Source organism: Mus caroli, unplaced genomic scaffold (assembly GCF_978045245.1).
Source record: "Mus caroli unplaced genomic scaffold, Mus_caroli_1 scaffold_6, whole genome shotgun sequence".
In the NCBI taxonomy this organism is placed as follows: domain Eukaryota; kingdom Metazoa; phylum Chordata; class Mammalia; order Rodentia; family Muridae; genus Mus; species Mus caroli.
The window spans coordinates 17,121,778-17,148,847 of record NW_028227261.1 but is presented as its reverse complement, the minus strand read 5'-3'; the positions used below and the strand labels follow the sequence as shown (position 1 = coordinate 17,148,847).

General features: G+C 52.8%; 1 protein-coding gene across 8 annotated transcripts in view; it reads right to left on the bottom strand.

The window, feature by feature from the left end:
• Positions 1-27,070, bottom strand: part of Arhgef10l (Rho guanine nucleotide exchange factor 10 like) — a 134,176-nt gene that overhangs the window by 66,667 nt on the left and 40,439 nt on the right. For 4 of the 8 annotated variants that reach the window (XM_029475994.2, XM_021159512.3, XM_085838757.1 and 1 more), the window contains 5 exons: positions 12,699-12,790; positions 11,669-11,752; positions 10,375-10,544; positions 5,526-5,642; positions 2,606-2,714 (listed from right to left, as the gene is read on the bottom strand). In XM_029475994.2, the coding sequence (XP_029331854.1) occupies positions 2,606-2,714; positions 5,526-5,642; positions 10,375-10,544; positions 11,669-11,752; positions 12,699-12,790 (572 nt within the window). Of the gene's footprint in view, positions 1-366; positions 560-2,605; positions 2,715-5,525; positions 5,643-10,374; positions 10,545-11,668; positions 11,753-12,698; positions 12,791-27,070 lie in introns of those variants that run through there. The other 4 variants (XM_021159514.3, XM_021159515.2, XM_029475996.1 and 1 more) reach the window with 2 other exon arrangements.

Below are 27,070 nucleotides of genomic sequence, written 5' to 3'. Positions count from 1 at the left end.
ACAGGAATCAAACCATCAACTTTGCACTTCCATTTTTAAAAAATTACAAAGATGCCCAGAGAGAGGAGGCTCAACGGGGTGTGGCAGGGACTCCAGTCCACTGCGGCTGGGCTTAGCCTATGGCAAGAAAAAAATGCCCAACAACAGCCCAAGCCCCTAAGACAAAAAGGAGGCCCGGTGGGATGCAGAAGGACCATCCTTCCAGGCTTCGAGTCCCCCATGAGAGGCTCAGCGTGATGCCCTTGCTATTCAGTGGCTCCGGAGCCCATGGCAGCCACAGATGGCAGGAAGCGAGAGACGGAGAAAAACGAGAAGTGACAGCCAGTCCAGCTGCTGGAGAAGCAGTTCACGAAGTCAGGCCCTTACCTGAGCAGGACACAGAGGAGGAGGAGGAGGACGGACAGCGGATGAGCGCATGGGGGTGAGGGTGTGGCTGGCGAAGACCCTCCTGCCTGGCCCACATATTGCCTCGGACATCACAGCGCACCCACCCCAGTCGCTGACTCCGTGGCTTCCTCTTCCCCCATGAGCTGCTGGGTAACATTCTTGGCCTGTGATCCGAGCCACCCAGCTATTAATAACGTCCCTGGGGGAGGGTCATTTTAGGCCCAGGGCTAGTAGGCGGAGTGGAGAGGGTGTCCCAGAAAGAGTCCCCAGCCTCCAGGCCTGTCTACTCCCTGTCTACTCCAGGCTGTCTACCACTGGCTCTCTCCAAAAGGAAGGAAGAGAATGAACCCTGAGTACCCCGCCTCTGTCCAGCCCACTTAGCACAGTACTGAGTGTGTGAGGCAGCGATCAGTTCGGCCGGTGTTACCCGTTACCTCTGTGAGAACTGGGTGAGATCCCAGCTGCGAGACCATGGAGACTGGATGGGACCCAAGTCAGCATGATACCATCCTGGCACCAAAAGCCACCAGAGCTGACCAGCCTCAAGAATGACGCCTGCTGTGCAGGACTCTTTCCGTGTGCAACACGATCCACACACATTAACATGGCCTCAGAGGACAGCAACCACTGTCAGCCCCAATGCACGGAGGAGAAAGTAAGGCCGGAACAGAGGCTCCCAACGGAGGCTCGCAACGGGTGCTCCCTGGCTTGGAGCCATGTTCCTTCTAAGCGCTGGTCCATGTGTGAGACCGGCAACAGACACTCCCCGGATGAGGCCTCCTCCCATCCAAGGAGGCACCCTCAGAATTCTGCCAGACCATCACTAACCATTAACCTACTGCCCTACATCTCTGTCCCTGCGTCTTCTTGTCTGTTGTCACCAAAGACAACACATCCCAGGTGCTGAGTCTTGCTGGGAACCCACTGAGGGCCCCGGTCTGAACAGTACCCAGAAGAGGGGATCAGTACCCTGGTGGGATTTGGACACTTGGGGGGAGGGTCAGAGAAACTGGGTTCTCTGGGAAGAGTGGCCAGGGTAGAGAGAAGACCAAGACAATGGCGGGTGAGCATGAGGACAGAAGAACCTTCACCTCCTGCCGGTAGCTGCTCCCAGGTGAAGCCTGCACTGGCAGGTGCAGGAGCTGCCGGCCTTGTTGGTGCCTGCAGAGCATGAAGGCCCAGACAGCTGAGACATGAGCAAAAAAAAAAAAAAAAAAAAAAAGAGGCAACACAGGACCCTCTCTCCACCTGCGTCATTTCCTCACGCAACCCTCCCCTCAACCACCCGCATGACTCACCCCAGAGGGTGAAATGCCACCTCATCAGAGGATTGCAGGCTCTCAGCACACACACCCCATCTTCCTCCTCTGCACCCTCCACCACCCCGCCCCGGCCCCTCCCCCATCCCCAGAGCTCCTGTTGTGACTGAAGGACATCATACTACCCCATTTCTCACACCTTCATCTCTCGTTTGGCCAGAGCATTGGCTTTTCCAGAAGCCAGGGCAGAATTCCTAGCCACTCTGCCCACAGCCATATCTCAGGACTGTGGGGTCCTATTCATAACAGCCCTTAGTGCACAGCTTGTTGAATAAATAAATGGTCAACTGACCGAACCCAACCATGGGACACTTCTGTCTAAAACCTGGGTGACTCTCTGATGTCTTTAAGGTCAAGAGCAAGCATCCAGTGGGCCCTTAGAGCTACCCAGACCTCCACCTCCATGCCTGTGCATCCTTAGGAAAGTCTACTACCTCTCTGTACCTGTCCCCTCATCTGCAAATTGGCACATGATACTCCTACCCCTAAGACACTTCGAAAACATTGACTTCAGCTCCCCAGCATCTCATGAGCCACCCTTCCCTATTTGTATATTGCCTTCCCGCTGCACCCGGAGCCCCAGGAAGAAATGCTGTTAAGAGTCACTGAGGACAGTGTTTGGGAGGCATTCAATAAGTACCGGTGAGACAAAGATGGACAAAGAACATTCTAGAAAAGGCCAGGTAAACCAGGAGACAGGAGGGCAACAGCTAGGGCCACACACTGACATGAGGCCCCAAGGCTCTCAGAAGAAACCAACCATACAGGTCAGAGGTGTGGGAAGCAAGCTGGGACTGACCCAGACATCTGGGGTTCAGTTCCAAAGAGGACAGACACCAGTGGTATCACCCCCAGCACGCCCCACCCCCAGCACGCTGCTGAGCAAAGCCCCTGCTCACCGAGGACATCTTTCCTATGCAGAAAGGAGACTTTTCGCATGACGGCCATCCGGGTCTTCTCCAGCCCATCCCTGGTCCCGCTCTTGGCGGCCTTCATGAGCTGGGTCATCTGGGTAAAGGCAGAGGGGGCTCGTCAGAGACTGAGGGGAACCGGCACGCCTGCCTCCAAGGGACCTCAGCCCAGACATCAGAGCCAGCCAGTCCTCTTCCATCCCTCACACGATGGGTGAGCAGCAAGACCAGGAGAGTCAGGGAGGGAGATGTACCCATGCCCCAGGGTCCCCCAAAGGACAGGAAAGAGCATATAACCTCTTTCCTCCACTTAAGGAGGTGGCTGGATGGCGAAAGGGCCAGGTCTGAGTTCAATTCCTGGCTCTGACACTCGTCAGCAAATGGACAGGTCACTCCATCTCTCTGAGCCTCAGACTGAAGAGCCCAAGCTACCCTCCCAGATTGGGCAGAGAGGGAACAGGCCAGGCAGATCTAGGAAGGTCACTAAGGTGACCTACTCCCCAAGCTCTGTCCCATTGATTCATCTGCTGAGACAGATAAGAAGCCCCACCCCTCTTTCCCAACAGCCAGGTTCCATTCTGAGCCTCTGCCCACAGGGAGGGAACACTGAGGCCCCAAGATGCAGAAGCCGCACCCTGGTGCTGCCAATAAAGCCAGCCAAACAGGCCTTGAGGCAAAAGGAGGGTGATCAGAGTGGGAAGCAGATACCCGGACCTGACAGGAAACATCTGCCCCTTTGCCCTGTTCCTACCCCAACACCAGCAGCATTAGCTACCATGATGTTCCTCAAGGGTGGCCCCCGTCCAATACAAGGGCCATGTGTGGACTAGTGGGCACTCTGGCTGTGCCTGCCGTGTGACTAAGAATTAGAGATTGTGATTTCGTGTCACTGTTAATGGGAAGAGCCCCACAGCCACGCCGTGCATGTTCCAGGAAACCCCCTCCTTCCTCAGGCTCTGATAGAGGTGAGGAGGCAGATCTGGGAGACAGGGTCCTCCTGGGTTCAGGGCTCTCACTTCTACCTCTGACAGCTCTTTGGCTCCCAGCTGAAGGGAGCTACGCATTTCTCTTCATGGGGGTCTGAGTGAGGATGGACCCAGAGCCTGAGGGTACTGAGAGCCTGAGGGTACTGAGAGCCTGTGGGTACTGAGAGCCTAGGGGTTCTAAGAGCCTAGGAGAAGCTGGGAGAGCCTAGAGGTACTGAGAGCCTTGGGGGGGCTGAGACCCTAGGGACTGAGAAACTGGTGGGGACCTAAGAGCCTGGGGGCACTGAGAGCCTGAGGGTGGGGGGGGGGAATGAGAGCCTAGAGGATCTGAGAACCTGGGGACATTGAGAGCCTGTGGAGAGGAGGGAGCTGAGAGCTTGGGGGAGGCTTGCTGAGAGGGGGGGTGGGAGGGGGCTGAGACTGGAGAACCAACACAGGGTAGTGGCTTTTTAGGAACAAGACAGGTTTTCAGGAAACAGGAGAAAGGGAAGCGGGTCCCCACCCCTCCCTGTATCCACAGTCATGATTCTTGGTCTCTTGGGAGGAAGGATCATAAGTACCTTTGGAAATCTAAAGGAGGAACAGACATCAACCCCAGAAACTGCCTCTCTTCTGAGACACAATAGACTATGGCAGTTATATCCCTAGATGGAGCCATCAATGGGTCTAACCTCAGAATCGTTCAAGGGGCCTTCAGGAGTCACCAGAGCCCTTCCTTCCGCTTGGCATCTTAGAGCACAGCAGGTGAACACCCCAGAAGGCTCCCCAGGCCTGGCATGTGCGCCCTTCCACACCGTGCAAGCTTCCATGGGCTCCTGCCTTCCTCTCCTTGCTCCCTTCATCGGTCACAACCTCCAGCCATGTCTGCTGGGGTCCCTCCCTGTTCTGTTGCTGGCCCCAGGACTGACAGCATCAGAGCCCGGCATGCCCAGACAGAGCCCAGCACTGCTGCTGACTGCTGGAGTGACCACCAACCACTGCCTACTTTCCTTATGCTAATCACAGTGGAAAGGCAGGCATCGCTGGGTGCCCCGGGGACAGTAACGGTAGCCACCATCACTAAGCTCATAGACCCAAACGTCACCAAGTACCTTACAGGCTTCACATTCAGTCCCAGCATCTGCCCTGGGGTTGCTGCTACTGAGGGCAGAGAAATGCGTACCTAGAGGGGTCTGCTGCCCAGGGTCATTCAGAGAGGAGGTAGTGAGGCTGAGGCTGGGACTGAACCCGGGTCCATTGGGCTCCATGGCTCATGTTGTGTGGTGCACAGTTAAGGCTAGCTACTGCTGTCAGCAGCGTTACCCAGAAGCCTAGTCCTACTATGTAGCCCACACTGGTCTTGAATTCCCAATCCTCCTGCCTTAGCCTCCCAAGTTAGAATTACAGGTGTGTGGCGACCTGGTTCTGGCTAGGAACCTGAATTAAAAAGAAAGAGAGGGCTGGCGCAATGGCTCAGCAGGTAAGAGCACTGACTGCTCTTCCAAAGGTCCTGAGTTCAAATCCCAGCAACCACATGGTGGCTCACAACCACCTGTAATGAGATCTGATGTCCTTTTCTGGTGTCTGAAGACAGCTACAGTGTACTTATGTATAATAATAATAAATAAATCTTAAAAGAGAGAGAGAGAGAGAGAGAACCCCAGGTCATTCTCAAGGGGTTTAGTGCAATGCCACCAAGCATTCTTGGGGCTCATTGGCACCCCTCTGGCAGGTGTGAGGCAGGGCGGGGGTGGGGGGCAAAAATGAGGAAGTGGAAGGAACAGCTGGCTCATAGCTCTGCCCTCCTGGAGTGCAGATGTGAAGGACAAGGAGGTGACACATCTCGAGGGCAGACTCCCCGGGCTCACCCCCCCCCTCCTCTGTGGGCCAGCAGAACACCCCACCCCCACCCCTGGGGCCAGGAGCAAGGGACGTGACAGTACCTTACAATCGCACTTGAGCTTCAGCTCCTGCATGTCTCTACCCCCAACTCTCAAAGCCAAGATGTCTCTCTTAGTCCTGACGTATCTCTCCTTTAGCCTAGTCAGGTCTGGAGAAAGCTGGGGCCCCAAGCGGCCAGGCAGAAGGAGAGCAGGCGAGAAGAGCAGGCGGGACAGCGAGGACACAAAACACAGACAACAGGGGAAAAGGAGACTCAGGTCACATGGCAGACGGACAATCGGGGCAGGCGGACAGGATAGCAGTCTGGGTGTGTCCAGCTGGGATCTGCACCTACAGCTTTTAGCTCAGCATGCCAGGCAGCTGAAACTGGGTCTCTACTGCAGGAAATCCCAGCTGTTGGGCAGCAGAGTGGGCAGGGAAGTGAGCCCAGATGTCCCTCTCATGGCGAAAGGGAAACGATCCTTAGATACCCCAGGTCTGACGATGGGGCTTACAGCATAAGAGTTTGTGAGATGGATGGCTGACAGGGCGTGGGTGGGCTGAGTGACAGGGTAGGGACAATGAACAGTTATGTGGGCAAATGTAGAGAAAGGGATACGTGGTTAGAGGATAGCTGGACTGATGAGTGGACAGCATAGACAGATGGATATGTACAAGGATAAACAGATGAACAGGTGGGTGGGTGGGTAGATGGATGGATGGGTGGGTGGGTGAATGGGTGGATGGGTGAGTGGATGGGTGAGTGGGTGGATGGATGGATGGATGGATGGGTGGGTGGGTGAATGGATGGGTGGGTGGATGGGTGAGTGGGTGGGTGGATGGATGGATGGGTGGGTGGATGGGTAGGTGGGTGGGTGGATGGATGGATAGATGTATGATAGGTGAATGGACAAATAAACAAGCAATTGTCTACATTTGGGTGGGTAGCTCCAGCTGGGCAAATGGATAATGGCCAGACAGCTGGATGTCCAGAGGCAGTGCTGAGCTAGTAAATACTTACCAACTGGCTCTTGGGGATACAAGCCCTGAGTCTTGGTGTCTCCACAGTGTGCAAACCCTCACCCTGGCCAGCCAGGTGCTATCAAAGTAACACCATTGAACATGGACTTATAATGCAGACAAGCTAGCCCAAGCTGACCCTGGTATTCCCTGGAGGAAATGGTGAGTGAATCGAGGTTGTTGGAGGGTGGGGGGAAAGGGGAAGTGACAGAAGGAAAGAAAGGAGGGATGGGCTACAACATGGAAGCATGAACAGTGGGTGACTGGCTCACATGCTATCTGGAGAACACTAGACAGAGAAGCAGACATTTATGCATGACTGAGATGCATACGTGTCTCCGCGTGTCCCATGTAGAGCCTGGAGCTTAGTAATGATTCAATGCTGGGAGCCATAGCATACCATCTATTACTACAGCCTCTGGGTTTATTAAATGGATGGATGCATCAATGGATGGAGGAGGGATGACTGATGGCAGACAGACAGAGGGATAATGTCTTCTTACCCATATATAAAGCCGAATCCTGGCCTTGCCAGTCACTGGCTGTTGTGTGGCCATGTCACCTCCTCACCTCTCTGAGCTTCACTCATATAAATGAAACTGTTCCTGTCAGCAGCACTGCCCGCTTACCCCCAGCACACTAGGCAAGATAGGCTCTACCCTAAGCCCTGCTCAGTTATAGAGAGAAGCCATCAAGTCCCTTGGCCTCTGGCTCCTTACCTCTCTAAGGGTCAAAAGAATAAGGATGCATTAGAGCCAGGGTCACAGGCTGAACTGAACAGAATGGGACCTGAGGTCAGCGTGGGTGTTTCAGTAATGAGCCCACCCTTCCCAGACTGCCCTGGGTGGGTCACAACGATTGCTTATAAAGGTCACAGGCAGAGAGAGAGGGGGTCTCACACCCAGCCAACATCTGTTGACCATGGTGGCCAATAAAACAGCCACTTGGGGACCAACAAAGCTCAAGGCAGATGATCACATCTGAGACAGTAACTTCTAAGGTCCCTTTAGAGACCCTTCGATCAATTTTTGGGAGCTACAGTTGATCAGCCCGGGCATTTTGAGGTAGGGACTCCACTAGCTAGCTTGGAGCTGGGGTTCTAGTCAGAATCCACGAACAGCATTCAGTGCTTCCTCAGATGCCTGCCACCCAGAGCCTTGCAGCACACACAGCACACGCAGCACACAGATGCAAGCAACAGTGGCCCCGAATCACACAGTGGCTGCAATGCCAGGCAGAGAGCGTGGACCCCAGCAGCTCTGGAGAGGAAAGTCTTACAGGCAGTGCTTAGCAGCATCCCTCGGCAGAGAGGGCAGAGAGGAAAAGCCACACCCGCCTTCCCATCTGCCTGAGAACCAGCCATTAGAGCCATTAGGGAGCAAACCGGCCTTAGCAGATGCATAGAGAAAAGACCCTCCTGTTAAAAACCCCTAGAACTGCATTGGGGGACGAAGAGTGCAAAACCCCATCCAACCCTAGCCCAAAGTCCCTTAAGAGGCACAAGTTCCCAATAAACCAGATATCTAGCACTACTTAGGGCTATGTGGGCCATTTGCAGCCCCTGATGAGTTAAAAGGCAAACTCTGATTTAGAGTCCCTGGGAGGAAAGTCCCCGGTATCTGTGATGTCATCTAGCTCTCAAAGGCTAAGGCTGCCGTTGGGTGGCACAAGTCTGCCATCTCCACCTCCTGCAGGTATCTCTCAGGTTCCCAGCAAGAAGGTGGGAGGGAGCTAGGCATAGTGGTGCCCACACCTTTAATTCCTGCACTAGGGGGGGCATAGGCAGGTGGATCTTTGTGTTCAAGGCCAGGCTAGTCTACATAGAGAAATCTTGTCTCAAAAAAAAAACAAAGAAGAGGAAAGGGGGCGGGGGAGGAGGGGGTACTGCCCTGGGTGATGAGGAAGGACCATAACATGCCTAAGGCATCGAGTCTCCATGTCACCATCCGGAGCAGCGGGTGTATCACCTCTTCTCTAAGGGAGCATAGAACAGCCCCTCTGAAGACAGGAAACCGTCACAGGCCTGCCTGGGCTGTCTCTCCAGCCTGCAGGCACCAGGAAATCTTCTTAGGCTTCAAGAATCCTGCCCCAGCTCTGACCTGGCTTTGTAAGTCCCCGGGCTTGTCCCATTGGTCCCCGACAGGTGCCAGGCACTCATAGAAACAAAAAGGGTTTCTCTTTCTCTCTCTCCCTCTCCCCACCCCCTCTCCCTCTCTCTCTCTCTCTTTACAAAGATAGGGTCTCGTGTAGCCCAGGCTGACCTCAGGCTTCTAAGCAGCAGATAGCAGTCTTGAACTTCTGACCCTCTTGCCTTCACCAGCCCAGCGCTGGCATTAGAGGTGCGCACCGCCAGACTTGGTTTACGAGGTGCTAAGGATCAGAGTCTCATGCACTCTGGGTAAGCACTCCACCAACTGAGCCACATCCGGAGTCCTTCTCATCAATCTTAAACTGTATCATACCCAGCATCTCCTCCTAGACCATAAAGGATCGCCTGGGTCAGGTCTTCCTGGTCTCATAGTATCCTTCCTATGACCTATGACAACGCTCAACAGGGTCTGAAGAAGTCTGCTTTATAGGGCTGGAGAGATGGCTCAGTGGTTAAGAGCACTGACTGCTCTTCCAGAGGTCCTGAGTTCAAGTCCCAGCAACCACATGGTGGCTCACGACCATCTGTAATGGGATCTGACGCCCTCTTCTGGTGTGTGTCTGAAGACAGCTGCAGTGTACTTATTTATAATAATAAATAAATCTTTGGGCCGGAGTGAGCATAGACTGAGCTAGCGGGGTTAACCGGACCAATGGGAGCGAGCAGAGGTCCTAAATTCAATTTCCAACAACCACATGAAGGCTCACAACCATCTCAATGTACTTGTATACATAAAATAAATCTTTAAAAAGAGAGAGAGATTGACATTTAAAGGGTGATTAAACTATTTTTAAAAAAAAAGAATTCTGCCTTATGGTTGGCGAGCATTAAGGCCCTTCCTGTGACCTATCCTGAGAAGTCCTGGGTCCAGGCAGTTGGGCTTGGTCACCACAAGGCTGAGTGAAGGCTTTCTGAACTGTGCTAGCTAGCACACCTCTCCCAGGGGGCTCCTGAGACCTAGGAACAGGCAGGAATACTGTAAGCCTCCCCAGGTAGTCCATGGGTGCAGCTGGAGCTAGTCACTAACCCCAGCCAGCCTGTGCCCCACCCCACCCCCATATCTAAAGGGAGCCAGTGGGTCACCTCTGGTCAAGCAGGACCCTTCAGCTTTGCCTGCAGAATCTCAGACTCCGCACGGAACTCGAGAGGAGCAGGGACGGAGCAGGAGAAGGAGAACCAGATCTCCAGCCCAGAGGCTCCTTGTGTAACACACAGGAGAAAGGAGGCTGCGTGAGGTAGAGACAGCCAGAAAGCACACGCCTGGCCAGAGCAGCTCTGATGTGGCCATCGCTCACACACCACCATCACCTGTCCACTCCCCAGGGCAAATGGCACTGTGTGGGTCTGAGGATGTACCTGGCAGGACAGGAGAGCTACGTTGAATGAGCCCACGATCCACTGTACACATTTAGCTGGGCTTTGCGGACCATTGGGTTAAGAAGAAATCTAAAAACCGGCCTGAGCCCATGAACATCATGAGCACCTGACCTAGTCTGCACAGAAATGCAGGGGGCAGGGGGAGCGCCTGTCTCCAGTCCAGGTCCTCTGTGGCCAACAGCGGATCCCAGGTCACTTCCTGGCTCAGGATAACCCAATGATCTTACTGATGGCACATTCACTCGCTATTATTGGAAATGGATGGTCCCCAGACAGGGGTCTAGTGCCTGGTCCTCACCACCCACATCCCTTCCTGAAAGAGTCTGGGTGCCCAGACTTTGAGAAATGTCCCCCAAGCTCCTCACCTTGGGCTGGAAGGACCCTCGGTGCTTAGTGGGCTCGGCCTCCGGTTTGGTCTCCTCCCCAGAGTCCTCGCTGTAGCTCTCGAACTCACTAGAGCTCCAGCCTAGGTCCTCAGTCTCACGCGGTGCTCCAGCACGATGCACATCCTCGTAAACGAGGCCCCGCTCGACCCCTGCCAGCCAGCAACAATCTGGTGAGTCCGAGGCCCCAGCTACCCAGATCTGGAACCCCAATAGGTAAGGCATAGGAAAGGGAGGGAAGATGGAGCAGGTGTGCTGGTCTGGCCCCAGACTCAGTTCCTCTTCCTCAGAGACTATGCCAGCATGTCCCTCACCTCTCTACAGGAGAAGGGCCTGAAAAACCAGGAACACAAGAGAAATACGCCCTACATGGAGGACTCCTTAATTCCCTCTTAACACATCCCTCTGAGAACAAGATCACTCTCAGCCTCCTTGGCATTTTTTACGGAAGAAGAGAGGAACCATCAGAATCAAGTCCAACTGGAGCCCTGAAAGATTTCTAATGCATCAATGGGAAGACACAGGAAGGGGCGGGACTTCCTCAACCATCCCATGTGGGCCATGCGGTCCCTCTGGGTCTGCAAGTGTCCAGGAGGGGGCGCACCCGGCATAGAATCCAGGAGGAACCCTTACTTTCAAAGACAGCAGAAAATGCTTTAGAATGGAGGAATGGGGACAATGAATTGAGTGTCCTCTCTCTAGAGGAGCAGAACCAAACTGGGCACTTGCGGGGGACGGGGGGGGGGTATGCCTCAGGAACTGTCAGGCTTGCTTTTTTAATGTAGCGCTCTCCTGAGGACATGAGGCTTGCCAATTTGACCAGGCGGGCTGACCTGAGGTGGCTCTTATGTGGGCTCTGGGGATCAAACTTAAAGCCTCCTGCTTGGTAGCAAGCACTTTGCCTCCTATCATGGGGCAAAGTTATTTTTATGCCAAGATCTAATGTCTCTAGGGACAGAGCAGCAGACCACATTGGATGTGACCTTGAAGGAGGGGCTGGCTGTGCTGTTTCTACATTGGCTATGCCGGCAGCTATTGCCCATGGAAATGACTTCAGATACTGAGGATGCCCAGAGGAAGATGCACTGTGCCACCCGAGGACGGCAAAGACCAGGGCAGGGTCATCAGCTGCTTGTATATCTGCAGTTTGTGAAAGGTGGGGACAGAGAGCACTGGGGACAGAAGGAGAGGAAGAGGACCCCACACCACCACCTAAGCATGGCTCTCCCTTCCCAACCCAGAGAAAGGCCAGGAAAAGAGCCACAAGAGGCCATACCGGGCTGATGGGCGTCTGGGCTCTCACAGGGGACGTCGTCATAAATCACATCTTCCTCCAGGGCAGGGAAAGTGAAGCGGTCAACTGTAACCGAGGAGAGAAAGGTCACCCCAAGGGGTATACGGTGGCAGCCATGGAGGACCGACCAGCTGGCAGCCATCCCTGTGTCCTGACTTTCATCATTGCGGATACAATTCACTGCTTTCCTCTAGCCCACCCCCCTTCTCAGTGCCCGCCACAGACCCCACCTTGCCTCTCTTCCTGCTACATCTTGACCACAGCACCTGCAGAGAATCCATACACTGATGCTAGCCCCAGGACGGGCAGAGTGAGTGCTGGGAAATCTAGCCTGACCTGAGCCCTGGGCCTCCTAGAAAGACTCTAACCTCGACGGGATGTCTTCCTGAGTCCTGCAGCATCCAGAGCCTGGCCAGCCTTTGTCTCTCATACCCTCTTCCTCCTCCCATCCATCGCACGCTCCAGTGGGTTGAGACTGACCGACCCTCCTCTGGAACATCACGACTCTGACCCCTCCCCTCCTGGATGGTGGGGACAGTCCTCAGTGGCCCCTCCCTTTCTCTTCTGTCTTCCTCTCACCCACCCCCTGAAGAGATGAGCCCCAAATGCCACATCAAGTCCATTGGCAGAGACCCTCGGGGGAGCTGGAGAGCTGGCAGCCTGCTTCACCTCTAAATGCACCATTCTAACTTGAGGCACTTGGAGCATCCCCTGGAGCCAGGCATCCCCTGGACACTGGCTTTTATAGAAGCTGCTATTCTGTAAGGGGCTTCTCCTCCCAGAGCACCTGTCCCAGTCACCAGGGAGCTCACTCTGACCAGCTTCTTGGCAAAGCCTCTGAGAGCAGATGGTTAGCTGGATTAACGATCTAGGGCTCTGGTGAGCAGTGAGCGGGTACTCCATCACAGACAGCCACCAAGTCTGTGGCAGCTCTTAGCCTGGAGCCTAAGAGATCATCTTGGTTCTCCTTGCCCGGGGGGGGGAGGGGGGGAGGGGATTGGGGGCAACTTACTGCGACGTGAGCTTTTCCGCTTCCAGCTGGAGCGCCGGACCCCAGAGATGGCTGCGCCCACCGCATCCCCATTGCTGACCACAGTGGGTGCCCTGCAGAGAGATGGCTCAGTGAAAACTTCAACCTCCTTACCAGACTGGAAGGATGTGGAGGATGGCCAAATGGTTAGGGCCTCAGGTCAACTAAGCTGGCAGAAGTAAGCCTCGGCTCTGATTCAGGACTGGTTGTTACAAATTGCAATGTTTCTACTGCGCATTTTCCTTGATCTTACAGAAATACTTTGTTTCCGGCTGGAGAGATGGCTCAGAGGTTAAGAGCACTGACTGTTCTTCCAGAGGTCCTGAGTTCAATTCCCAGCAACCACAGGGTGGCTCACAACCATCTGTAATGAGATCTGACACCCTTTTCTGATGTGTCTGAAGACAGCTACTGTGTACTTACATATAATAAATAAGTAAATCTTAGAAAAAAAAAGAAAAAAAGACTCTGTTTCATTATAGAAAGCAGATTTACTCCAATCCTCATTCCACAGCCGGTAAATCCCAAACTATTCTGTCTTTAAGATTGGATTATATATTTGAATGTATGATTTTAAAAATCGTTGAGTTGAATTTCATTTAAATAAAATCACGAGATGAATTCTGACCTGGGGTAATCTTTTCACAGTCCCTGAGAGGCTTTAAATGTCCTTCTGCTGTTTGGTACTAGATATCTTCGTGAGACAGAGGAGCGTTCTCAGCACTAATGAACATAAAATCAAAACGGCTGACCTGAGACTCAAACTCGGGCCTGTGTGCTGCTACATCCAACATTTAACAGAGATGTAAACCTTTATGGACAGTTAAACAAGCACGCCCACCTCATCAGTATGCACATTTGGTTTTGTCTTTATAAAAAGTGTTTTAAAATAAATGTCTTAACGATTAAATTCGTGGTTTGTATACCTATTTTATATATCCATGTATCTGAGGTTGGATATGAGTTTCTTAGGTTAAAAGAAGGTCACAGTTTGGGAAAAGTTTAAGGAGTTTTATCCCAGTCTCTGGGCTGGGAACAGACTCCCTCAGTTACTGAGATCACTGGCCTGTCTGCTGTGAGGGCAGTGTTCTCCCACTATTCAAAGGCAGAGGTGGGAGGCAGGCGAGATGGCTCAGTAGGTAAAGACACTTGCTGCCAAGTCTAAGGGCCTGAGTTTGATTCCCAGGGCCCACAGAGTGGAAGGTGTTGGCTTACAGACAATGCTCTAGACTCCTCCCAACAGTGACCTAGCAACAGTGACCTAGCAACAGTTACATCATCTCATCATCACCTGCCACCATTGCTCACTGCCCCCTCCCTCCCTCCCTCCCTCCCTCCTTCTCTCTCTCTCTCTCTCTCTCTCTCTCTCTCTCTCTCTCTCTCTCTCTCTCTCTCCCTCTCTCTCTCTCTCAGGTCTGTTGCACAGTGTGCTTTCTCAGGGGGACACCTGGGCATGGACCCACCAGGTACCTCCTTACCTGCCGCTGCCGCCGCATTATGTTTCATAACAGAAGGAAAGATCCAACCTTACGTTAACCTTCAGACACACACACACATACACACATGCACACACACATACACACCAAACTCACACATACACACATGTACATACACTAAATAAATAAATAAATATTTAAGAACATTTTATTTTGTTTTTGTTTTGTTTTGTAGGGTTTCTCTGTATAGCCCTGGCTGTCCTAGAACTCACTCTGTAGACCAGGCTGGCCTCAAACTCAGAAATCTGCCTGCCTCTGCTTCCCAAGTGCTGGGATTAAAGGTGTGCGCCACTACCGCCTGCTTTAAGAACATTTTTTAAGCTGAGGCTTGCATTTAAATCTTCACACACACCTCGGGCCCACAGGGCCTATCCTACCCGACCTGCTGCGGTGGTTTGAATGAGAACGGCCTTAATAGATAGGTTCACGTGTTTGCATGCTTACTCCCCAACTAGGGAGTGTCAGGAAAGAGTTAGGAGGTTTGACCTTGTGGAAAAGGTCACTGGGGACAGGCTTTGAGGGTTCAGAAGACCATGCCAGGCCCATTTTCCTTCTCTGCTGTTGCCTATGAATCAGGATCTGGCCCTTAGCTGCTGCTCCAGCGCCTGCCTGACATGAGGATAAGAGCCTGACCCTCTGAGGCTGAAAGCGAGGCCCCAGTCAGCAAGGCCCCCAGTCAAATGCTTTCTTATGTAAGACTTGCCTCGTTTATGGTGTCTCTTCACAACAACAGAATAGTGACTAAGACAGAAGTAACAGGACCGGGAGTGTTGCTGTGACAGTCCTGACCAAGCAACCGCTTGGTGGTTGAATGTGGACTTTGGGACTTCGGACTGGAAATGCAGTTGAACGTTTTAAGTGGGACTTCCTGAGAAGCCTAGCAGGGGCAGTGCTGAGGGTGATATGGACACTGGGAACCTGGCATGAAAAGATATTAATAAGTGGCCTAGTGACCATTCTAGTGATATTTTGGCAAAGACTGTGGCTGTTGATTGCCCTTGTCCAAAAAAAATCTACCAGAGGCTAAAGGGAAGTGTTTTGGGTTGATGGTGTTGGCAGAGGAGATTTCAAGACAGTCCAGGATTGACTATGTCATGTGGTGATCTCAAACAGACCTACAGTGAAAAGACAGAAGCCAGTAAGCAGTGCCCTCCATGGCCTCTGCATCAGCTCCTGCCTCCAGGTTCCTGCCCTGCTTGAGTTTCTGTCCTGACGTCCTTCTATAGTGAACAGTGATGTGAAAGTGTTCAAATGAAGCTACCAGCAACCCCTTCACCCTTCCACCTTGAGAGTTCACAAGAAGGCAACAACTGTCTGTAAGTGAGAAAATGGCCCCCAGCAGACTCTCAGTCTCCCACTGCCTTGATCAGCACTTCTGCACCCTGAAGCCTCACACCTTGCACTGAAGACAAAGGCTGGCTACAGTGACACCACCTGGCCTGCACTTGCCTGGACCACTCCACCAGTGCAGAGGAAAAAGGATGGGGAGAAAGCCAGAGTGTTCGCTCTCAAAGAGGCATTCACACAGGTCAGAAAGTTCCAGAAGAGCAGAAGGCCACCCAGCATGCCTCCATGCCATAGAGCCCAAAAGCCTCGTGTGCTCCCTCCTCCTCTCTCACATCTTCAGCCCCACAGTAGGAACACAGTGCCCAGGATCCAGAGCTGTTTATAAGATACCCCTCGGGCTGGCAAGATGCTTCAGCGGGTAAGAGCACTGACTGCTCTTCTGAAGGTCTTGAGTTCAATTCCCAACAATCACATGAAGGCTCACAACCATCTATACAGCTACAGTGTACTGATATATATAAAAGTAAATTAAATTAAATTTAAAAAGAGAAAAATTCATTATAAGACACCCCTTGCCCCTTCTTCCTTCACCCTCCTACCTCTCTCTCCTTCCTTGCTTCCTCCTTTGTGTAGGAAATACCACCCCATGCCTTACACATGCCAGACACTCATTCCACCACCATGCAGAACACTCAGGTATTGCTTCATAGTAAACCAGGCTGACACTGCCCAAGAAAAGGCCTGGCAGCCAGCTCAAAGGCTATCACGTCTTGGCTATCGACAGGTCCTGCGTACACTTTGAAGTTGACCTCAAGGTGAGGCCAAGCATTACTGGGTGAGGCCAGAGGCATTACTGGGTGAGACCAGGCATTACTGGGTGAGGCCAGGTAGCTCTAGAGGAACCAGTAAATGCCTGGAGCACGCTGCAGCACACTTCAGCACAGGAAGGCTGAGGAATGAGCCTCCTGGCTGTGTGTTACCAGGGCACAGGCAACGTCAAGCACAGGTCCTGTTCCTGAGACTACCAGTTGGGTGGAAGGTGTCATATATACGCAGGTTCACCTTCCTGTCCACCTCCACTGCCCAAGCCTCCTGGCCATGAGAAAGAACACAGCTGAGACCTGAACCAGGCTGTTATTCTGTCAATGCTTTTGACTGCTTGTTTATTTTGCTTATTTTGGGGGGAGGGAAGTCTGGGGGTGGTAAGAGAAGGTCTAGCCCAGGTTAGCCTCAAACTCATTATGTAGCAAAGATGACTTTAAATTCCTGATCCTCCTGCCTCTGCTTTCTCAGTGCCGAAATTATAGGTGTGCACCATGCTTGGTTTCCTCAATGCTGGGCATGGAACCCAGGGCCTGGTACATGCCAGGCAAACATTCCACAGCTGAGCCACATCCCCAGCCATTCCTGCAAAGCCTTGCTCCAGAGGTCAGCTCTTCAGTCCAGAGACTAAAGCCAGAAGTCCCAGGCAGGCAGACAAGCAGGAAAGGATTCTCCAAATGAGGTAACCCACCTAGCAGAGGTTCAGACTCAGGGTGAGTATGCAAGGAAAACATGGCAGGAAATGAGCCCAAGGCTTCTCCTCCCTCCTGCTTAGCCTGTGCCCATAGGGACAGCCCCTCCCAACGGCTGGCCCCCCGGAAAGCTACCCAGATCCTGACATTGCCCAATTGGAACAGACCACTCTCCCTTGAGCAAGCACTCTTGAGCTTCCTCCAAGACTCCAGATAATAACCACCATAAACACCCACGAGAGGCTCATTACCTCAGCTCAAGTGCACTTCCCCACTCCTGAGGCCTCATGCCTCAGGATAGGGCCTGACTACAGTCACAGCTCCTGGCCCGCACTTGCCAAGCGAAGCCATTTATGCTGAGGGTGAAGGTGAGGAAGAGGCAGGGGAGGGAGATAGCAATCAGAAAGAGGAGTTCACACTGACTTCCCAGGATGCCTCAGGTCTCCCAGCATGCCCCAAGGCCCACAAGGCCCAAGGCCCTAGGTTTTCCTCCTTTCTCACAGACCAGGCTAGCCTCAACATATGTTGAAAGGATCTTTTTGTTATTCTGGTTTTCATCTTTTTGTTTTGTTTGTTTGTTTTTGAGACAGTCTTTTCTCAGTGTAGCCCTGGCTGTCCTGGAACCTACTTTGGAGACCAGGCTGGCCTCAAACACACAGAGACCCACCTGCCTCTGCCTCACAAGTGCTAGGATTAAAGGCATGGGCCACCACTGCATAGCTCATTTTTTTCTTTTTCTCTTTTAAAGATAGTATCTCACTGTGTAGTCCAGGCTGTCCTGGAACTTACTATGTAGCCTTGGCTGGCTTCTACCTCAAAATCGTTCTGCCTCAGGACAGGTGAGATGGCTTAGCAGGTAAAGGTGCTTGCCACCGAGACTGATGATCTGAGTTCCATTCCTGAACTCACATGGTGGGAAGAGAGAACCAGCGCCAACAAGTTGGCCTCCACATACATGGCATGCACGTGCATGCACAATAGATAAATGCAATTGAAAGATCCTTCCACCTCTGTCCCTTGAGTGTTGGGGTTACGGGTGGCTTTCTTGGCCACCCAACAAAGAGCAGCTGGCCTTTATGCCAGGGAAGGAATTCAGTTGGCAGAGTTATGCAGCATTCGTGAGCCCTCCAGACCAGACCAGACCAGACCAGCCCAACACCAGCCCAGTCCAGCCCAGTCCAGCCCAGTCCAGCCCAGACTCATCTGAGCCCACCCCAACACCAGCCCAGCCCAGCCCTGGCATCCCAAATAAAACTGAGCATACAGACTCAAGCTTGCAGTTCCCATACCTGGGAGGCTGAAGCAAGAGAATTGTGAGTTCAAGGCCAGACTGAACTGTACAATGAGACTCTGTGTCAGGTCCAAGGCAGCCTTTGGGTGACTGGAGTCACTCAGGAGCTCCTAGCTCCCAGGCCCAGAACCCCTGCCCTGGACACTGATCACTGGCCTAGAGGAGGGGCTTCTACTAGTTCCAATGAGCAGCAGAGTTGAAACCCAGTGTGCACGGGTCAGAGGCATGCTGGCAGCGCACACCAGTCCCAACAGCCTGAAGATAAATCCTGCCTCTGCCATGTGGCCCAGACCACAGGGACAGTTGCTAAATGTAGAACCAAGAGAATCCTCACTGCCTTCCAGAAGGATTAAGGAAGAATGTGCCATGAAGCACACGGTGTGGCTTCATGCCTCAGTTTCCACATCTGTAGAATGGGCCATGAGTCCTCCCTCTGATAAAGAGAGAGGTAGGCGGCAATGCCTGCGAGGCTCTGGCCCATGGCACACCACCTCAGGCCTTCCTCTGCCTCTTCAGGTAAAGTGTTCCCTCTAACATACTCCGATCAAGGTTCCTCACATAGAGATGGCCTCCAAGGCACAGTCTGTCCTGTACCTCCTACAACTTCCCACACATGGACACAAGTCCACATGCACAATAAATGATGTGCTGAGGGACCACACACAGAACATCAGGGGAGCAGGGGGTGCTTCCTACTGACCTCAATAAGGGTCCTCAACAGGGACTGAGTGTTAGGGACACCAGAGATCCATCTCCCATAGCCTGACCCCGCAAACACAGGTGCCACCCCAAACCCAGCTCCTGGCTTTCTTCAGGGGCTCCTTTGCATCTGGAGGGTCTGGCATCAGCAGTCAGACCCAGACAGGCATCGAACCCTCACCGATAGTGAAAGGAGAACCACATGGGGAATTGTTGAAGAGCACATGTTCCCACGGGAAAATGTTCACTGTGTGTAATTAGGTTGAAAAAAAAATTAGCGAGCCATGAGACAGCAGGTGCAATAAAACCACCGTTCTGCCACAACCAAGCCACGCACTGCAGTGTGCACCCAGAGGGGACTCGAGGCCGCACACAGCACACATGAAAGGCTAAGGCACAGCCTGTCATCTTCTCTCTTAGATGTTTCTCTCAATAAACATGTATGACTTACTGAAGGGAGGGGATGACGGGGTAACAGAGAAGGAGGAGACTGATTCCGGGGTGCGGGGTGGGGGTGGCTCAGCAGAACATTGCCTAGCAAGACAAAGCCCTGGGCAGCACAAATAAAGCGGGTGTGGTAGCTCACATTTGTAATCCCAGGACTGGGGGGGTGAGGGGGGGCGATCAGAATTCCAAGGTCATCCTTGGCTACAGAGCAAGTTTGAGCCTGGACTGGGTGACTAGAACTTGTCTCCAGAAAGAGAGAGAAAAGGAGGGAGTGGGAGAAGAAAGGTGGAAGGAGGGAGGGAGGCAGGAAGGGAGGGGAGAGGGAGGGAAGGAAGGAAGGAAGGAAGGAAGGAAGGAAGGAAGGAAGGAAGGAAGGAAGGAAGGAAGGAAGGAAACCAATTCCCAGGGGTCACTGTGAACTCAGTAAGGGTTCTTGCTGCCAAGCCTGAAGATCTGAGTTTAATTCCTGGGACCCACGTGGTAGAAAGCAAGAACCAACCACACCATGTTATCCTCTGATGAACTCCATACATGCACTACAACACCACCATCTCCTACACAAAGTAAATAAACCAAAAAAAAAAAAAAAAATTACATTTGAAACAGGTGGAGGTGCCCAGGCTGGCCTGGAAGTCACCGTGTCATCCAGCACACCCTGGGCAGAGCAACTGTGTAATCCCCGTCCCCTCCTCCAGAGCCCGGGAATTGCAAATATGCACAGCCATGCTCAACGCAGAACACGGCTGCCTGGGTTTGAGCCTAGCTCTGCCTACCTCCCTCTGTGACAGCAGGGTGGTGGCCTGCCCTTCCTGCACCACATGTATAATAAGTGGTTGTGGCAGAGCCCCGCCCACAAACAATTGTGTCATATGGACTGATGGGATAAGCAAGGTGACATTCTTGGCACTGGGCCTGACCTGTAGTCATATACACATGGGACATTGCATACAGCTATAGAGCTGTTACACGTACCACTGGCTTGCCCAGTATTTCAGCATCCCAGCCCGGGCACTCAGTAAAGAATGATGAGAAGCTGGGGGGAAGGGGGTGAAGAAGGACAGGAGAGCCCAGCCAATCACAGAGTTCTGAGCCAGAGCTGTGAGGATAACCCGGACACACACAGAACACTGAAGTCCAGAGTCTGTGGACTGCCAGCCAGCCTGCCTCCTCCAGTCAGGTGTTCCACGTCTCTGTCTGCAAAAGGAGACCCACTGTGACTTCCCTTCCAGAGCTATGTCTCAGTCTCCTGCCATTGTCAAGACCGACTATCATAAACCCAAGACATTACAAAAGAATACGAACTTGTTATCTTAGAGTTGTGGAGGTCAAAACAGTCTGAAGGTGGCAAGGTGGCAGGCTACACTCATCATGACCCCTTTTGGGGGTCGGACAACCCTTTCACAGGGGTCACCTAAGACAATCTGAAAATACAGATGTTTACAAAGTTTACTGTTATGTTACAATTCATAACAGTAGCAAAATTACATTTATGAAGTAGTAGTGAAATAACTTTATGGCTGGGGGGGTCACCACACCATGAGGAACTGGATTGAAGGGTCTCAGCGTTAGGAAGGCTGAGAAACACTGTGCTAGAAGAGACTCTGCTTCTAGAAGCAGCTCTCATCCCTTGGTTCAGGGCCCCTTCTCCCACCTCCACAAAGCTGCCAGCGTGGCCTCTTCTCTGATCTCTGGCCTCCTGCTTACAAGGACCCTGTGATGACATAGGTCACCCAGAGCATCCAGGATCACCTCCCCATCTCTAGATCGCAAATGAGAGTCCCTTGGCCACTTACGGTGCCAGTTCAGTCCCTGAGACTGGGGTGTGGACAGCGTTAAAGGAGCTATTCCTTGGTCACCAGAGTTCTGTGGGGCAGGCTGAGATGTGCCCAGACTGTGTGAGTATAAGGGACCTGTGAGTATAAGACATAGTTCCAGTCCTTCATGCTGGGTGCTGGGAGTGGAAGGGTTAACAGGGCTGAGTACCATTGCAGTGGGGACCCGGGGACACCCTCACAGACTCCACTCAGGCTCTTGCATGGACAGCCTCACACATGCGCACACATGAATCTGAGTAGCTTTTGCCCGGCACCATCAAAGGGCCTGAGGTCTGGAGGAGTCTGATACAGAGAGAGAGAGAGAGAGAGAGAGAGAGAGAGAGAGAGAGAGAGAGAGAGAGAGAGAGAGAGAGGCCTTGAAACTAGAGACAGAAAGAGAGAACGGGCTAGGTGTGGTGGCACACACCTTCGATCCCAGCTCTCTGGAGGCAGAGGCAGGCCTAGTCTACATGGAGAGTTCTAGACCGGTGAGGGCTGACAGTGAGAGACTATCTCAAATAGGAGGAGGAAGCTGGGCGGTGGTGGCGCACACCTTTAATCCCAGCACTCGGGAGGCAGAGGCAGGCGGATTTCTGAGTTCAAGGCCAGCCTGGTCTACAAAGTGAGTTCCAGGACAGCCAGGGCTATATAAAGAGAAACCCTGTCTCAAAAACAAAAAGAAAAAGGAGGATGAAAATGGGGAGGAAGGGTAGAAAAGCAATCAAGATTTTTTTTGTTTTGTTTTTTTGTTTTTTGTTTTTTGTTTGTTTGTTTTTCGAGACAGGGTTTCTCTGTGTAGCCTTGGCTGTCCTGGAACTCACTTTGTAGACCAGGCTGGCCTCAAACTCAGAAATCCGCCTGCCTCTGCCTCCCCGAGTGCTGGGATTAAAGGCATGCGCCACTACACCCAACTGCAATCAGATCTTTTAATGTAACAACTGGCAAGGGGGCACAGAGAGACTCCCATGGGAAAAGAAGTGTGACACCCATATCCTCACACACAGAGTCTCCAGGGCCTCAGGCCCTGCCCTGCCCTGCAGTGTAGAACCCAGAAAGGATTCAGGAACCATCCAATACAAGAGAACCCCAGCACTGCATACACCTCCAGGTTAGGTCTGAGTCTATAGAGAAAACCTTAAGCATGCCCTCTACAGACTAAGGGACACCGCTGGCCATGCTGGCCTGCCCCCAATGCTCGCTCCCAGGATCCCCACACCTGGGAGCTCAGAAGCATAGGCTCCACCCTCAATCCTGGTCCAGTGTGGCGGGGAAAGAGCAGGGTCCCCAGGCCCTCCGACCCCATCCCAACTTCTCAGAGGCTGCAGGCCTAGGTGAGGAACCCCAGGCAATGGGCAACACAACCTAACTACCTGATCCAAATGTACCCAGGAAGGAGAAGACAAAGAAAGCGGTGAGATATCAAACCCTGAACCACCAGAAAAGGCTGGGGTGGCTGGGAATGTCTGTGACCGAGGCAGGGAAAACAAGCAATGCCTGGGGGGTGGAGGGGGGCAGGGTTCAGGCACTAGGCTTGGCAGGCAGAGGTGTGGGGCCCTGTCCTGGAGAAATGGAGGACAACAGTGGTTCTCAGCTCACTGATGCTGCCTCTGCGTGTGCTCAAGGCTGCTCCACTGGCCCCGATTCCCTTAATTAGCACCTACAGGGAAGAGATTGGGAGTGGACAGGCTCCAAAGTCCACCAGTACTGACCAAACCCACAGACTTCAAGGGGACAGCCCCGCCATCAACTGCCTCAATAAGATAACTTACTTCCGTTACCTCAGTTGTCCATCTGCAGAGTGGGTGTGACCAATGGTGCCTGATTATAACACAGGAATGTGATAGCTAAGAGTGTAGCCACCGGCCACTCAAGTCTCCTTTCCTCTTCCCTCTGGCCTCTGGCCCCATCAGAGTCTTCCTCATTTCCATGGAAACACCTGGTCCTTCCCCCATCACCTCTTCAAGGATTGCCTTCCACTCTCCCCTGTGTTGGGAACTGGGGTAAGACCTGGACCACAAACAAAACTTAACCCCCCAAGAATGAGTCCCTGTCACCTGAGAGCTGGCCTGCAGGTAGGAGACACACCCCATGGCCTTCACAGGAGCTGGGGGAAAACAGACCAGGGCTTTTCTCCATCCCCATTTCAAGGGAAGGGGCCTCACCTAGAACACACCAGGCTTTAGTGCCAGGCACTAGGGAGGCTTTCCAGGCAGGGTCTACAGAGCACCTGGGAAGCTACTGTTCCAGGAGCTAAGAGCTCACCTCTCAGCAGGTAACAGCTCTAAAACAGCAGACTGAGGCCAGGGCAGCCCTCCCAGGAGGACCCGCAGTCTCAGGCCCTGGAGCAGGGGACTCAGCTATAGTGTGAGCTCCTGGGCTTCGAGCCAACGGGGCCTCAGTTCCAGTCTCTTTTCAAAGGAGTGTGAGTATGTGTGAGGGTGCATGTGTGTCTGTGTGTCAGCATGCAGATATGTGTCTGTGTGTGTGAGCATGCATATGTGTTTCTGCGTGTGTGAGCATACATGTGCATTTGTGTGTGTGTGTGTATTTATATGTGTGTGTGTGTGTTTCTGTGTGTGTGAGCATACATGTGCATTTGTGTGTGTGTATGTGTATGTGAGAGAGAGAGAGAGAGAGAGAGAGAGAGAGCATGCATGTGTCTCTTCATGTGAGACAGAGCCTATATTCCAGAGATGGAAAGATACCTTCTGCCTTCAGCTGTAAAAGCCTGGTGTTCAGTAAAAACTGTCACTCTAAGCTACGTTAATATTGTTAGTGTCTGCTAACAAATCCATCCCTGAAGAAAGTGAATGTACAATGCTCTGCATTGCCGGCAGCCAAGCACTCTAAGGCTTGCCCGCACCCAGCATGAGCTCCTGTGCATCCAGACAGCCCAACCCTAAAGTTACCCCTGTACCTCCCAGGACACCAGCTGCTCTGCCCCTTGGCAACCTGCTGCTTCCACACAGTGGGCTGGATGAGGACATGAAGAGACAGAGAGGTCTGCAGCCCTTCAAGCCAGAGGCAACAGGTCACCCATTCATCCACTACTGTAGCCACTGGCAGTATGGTATTATGATGTGGGTATGATATGTTCTCCCCAAAGGGGCCCGTGTTGAAGGTTTGGTCCCCAGCTGACAGGCTATGGGGGCACCCACTTCATCTCTGGCTCAATTCATTGTGTTTGGTTTGAATCGGAGACAGGGTCTCTACCTGAGCTGGCCTCAAACTCTGATACAGGAGATGAACAACTGATCTCCTTAGCAACAGCTGAGAGTCACCATGCCACTTACTGATGTGCTGGGATCAAGCCCAGGGCTTCTTGGATACTGGGCAAGCGCTGTACCAACTGGGCTGGACCCCAGGCCTGACTCGATCCAGATGAATTCATACTGAATGCACTTTTAAAGAGATGAGACCTGGATAAAAGTCTCTGTGTCTCTCTCTGTGTGTCTCTCTCTGTGTCTCTGTGTGTGTGTCTCTCTCTCTTTCTCTCTCTCGCTCTCTCTGTCTCTCTCTCCTGCTCTCTCTGTCTCTCTCTCCTGCTCTCTCTTGCTCTCTCTCACTCACTCTATTGCTCTCTTTCCCCCTCCCCCCCTTGCCCCATCTGCTGTATTACGAACCCTCTCCTATCCTGTGCCTTCTTGCCATCATGTCCCTGCCTCACACAGGCCAAGAAACAAAACCATGAGTCAAAATGAATCTTCCCCTTTAAATCGCTGGTCCTGGGGACCTCATCACAGCAATGGTAACTGACGGACTCGTCTGGCCTGTGTGTCAGCTACTCATAACTCTCCACCAGGCAGATGACGCAGCCTCCCTGTGCAGACAGGGCATGGGGAGGTAGGAAGGGGCTGGTCTTCGTGGCACAGCCAGTACGTGAGCACAGATGGTCAAACCGCAGGGTGGGGCATGACCCCAGCAAAGGGCACAACTGGAGTAGCCAGCCATCGAGGTAAACATGTGTCCCTTTGTTCTTCACTCTGCCCACCCTGTCCCCACTTTAGTGATGGGAAAAGTGAGGCTTGGCCACTCAAGCCCCTTGCTGTGGAGGAGCAGAGCCACAACCTGGGACCAGCAAGATGACTCAGTGTGTAATGGTGCTTTGCTGCCAAGCCTGATGATCTGAATTTAGACCCCAGGACCCATATGGTGTAAGTAAAGAACTAACTCCTACATTGCCTGCACACACATGCTACAGCAGCATATGTATATGTACATACATGCTACATACATGCTACATACATACATACATACATACATACATACATACATACATGTGAATGCTTCTCTGTATACACATGGCAGTCCTGGAACTCAGAGAGATCTGCCTGCCTCTGCCTCCAAAGTGCTGGGATTAAAGGCCTGCCCCACCATGCCTAGCAAGCATAAATTTTTAAATGCCCCAACCTGAAGTCAGAACCACTTCTTCCCCCCAGAAAACCCCACCTCAATCCACACACACCCCTACCTAGCCCAGCTCAGTGTCCCTGACTCCTCTCTCCATCTGCGATTTCTGCGCCCTCCCCTCCTCCCACCCCAGCTATGGACTGAGCGGAAAGAGTTGCTGTCGTGGTTTGAATCCAAGGTGGACCTCCGCATGAGAGAATTGTTACGTAGCAGAACCTGATCACCTAGGAGACAACCCACTAGGCCTGTCTGTAAGGAAGTTTCTCAAGTGGGTCCGTTGAAGTGGGAAGACCCCTTTACCTGATGTGACCTCATCCCAAGGCTGGAGTCTAGGGTAAGCAGAGATCTGAGCAGCTGCCTTCACTGTCCTCCGCTTTCCTGGTGACAGATGTGAGCTGTGTGGCACGGGAAATGCAGGGGTTGCCCTCACACTGGAAGCCCCCCCCCCGTCTGCCCCCCCTGGCTGATGCCACATTCCAGGCACAGTCAGGAGAGGCGAGCACTTCTCCCCAGCCTGTCTTGTTCATAGGTAGTTACAATCATCCCATTAAATTGATGGGGAAGTTCGGCTTCAGAGGGGTTCCCAGGCAAACTCACACGGCTAGAGCTCAGCTTTAAAACTGGCCCAGGACCACCAAGAGAAGATGTTTAGAGCAACAGAGCAACTGTCTCCAAGGCTAGCTTTGAACAGGAAGCAGGACAGAATGAAGGCTGGGAATGAGAAAGAGGAGCTGGGCCCCTCACGTCCAAGCTCCAGCCCACTCTGAGCCATCTCGCCCAGCCCAGCCAAGAACTAGAAACACAGAGACAGCTCCCGGGGTCACTGGACTATTCGGTCTCAGCATCAGCATGATGCCCAACGCTGACCTGACATGTGATCTGGCTAGGGTCACTGAGGCCGAGCTAAGGAGTCACGTCCCCAGGACACAGCAGGTGCACTGGGCAGGGGGTAGAGAGAAGACATGGCAGAAAGATCTAGAAGAATGCAGCTACCACATTCCAGCCCTAAACTCAGGCTCAGGGAAGGAAATAGAGCAAATAGTCCGGCCACACCCGAGGAGGAATCTTGTACCTCACACTGCTCCAGGAGAGCCCTGTCCATCTGCCCAGGGACTACTCAATCTAGACATTTGCTCCGCCCTGCCCAGCCCTGTATGAATTTACACTTGTGCTCAGGAAGACCTCCTGATGACACAGAGCCCTTCCCACTATGCCTCAGAGCCCTGGCTGTCCATCCATGCTCTATTTCATCCTGTCTCCCAGACCCCTGACTGAAGTTCTCTTCAACTTAGTACTCTGGTGTGCTTGTGGGGGACAGACGGAGCAGACGGACAGGCGATACAGAGGAGCCACCCTGATCCAATCCAGCTAATCACAGAGGAGAGGTGCCCACACA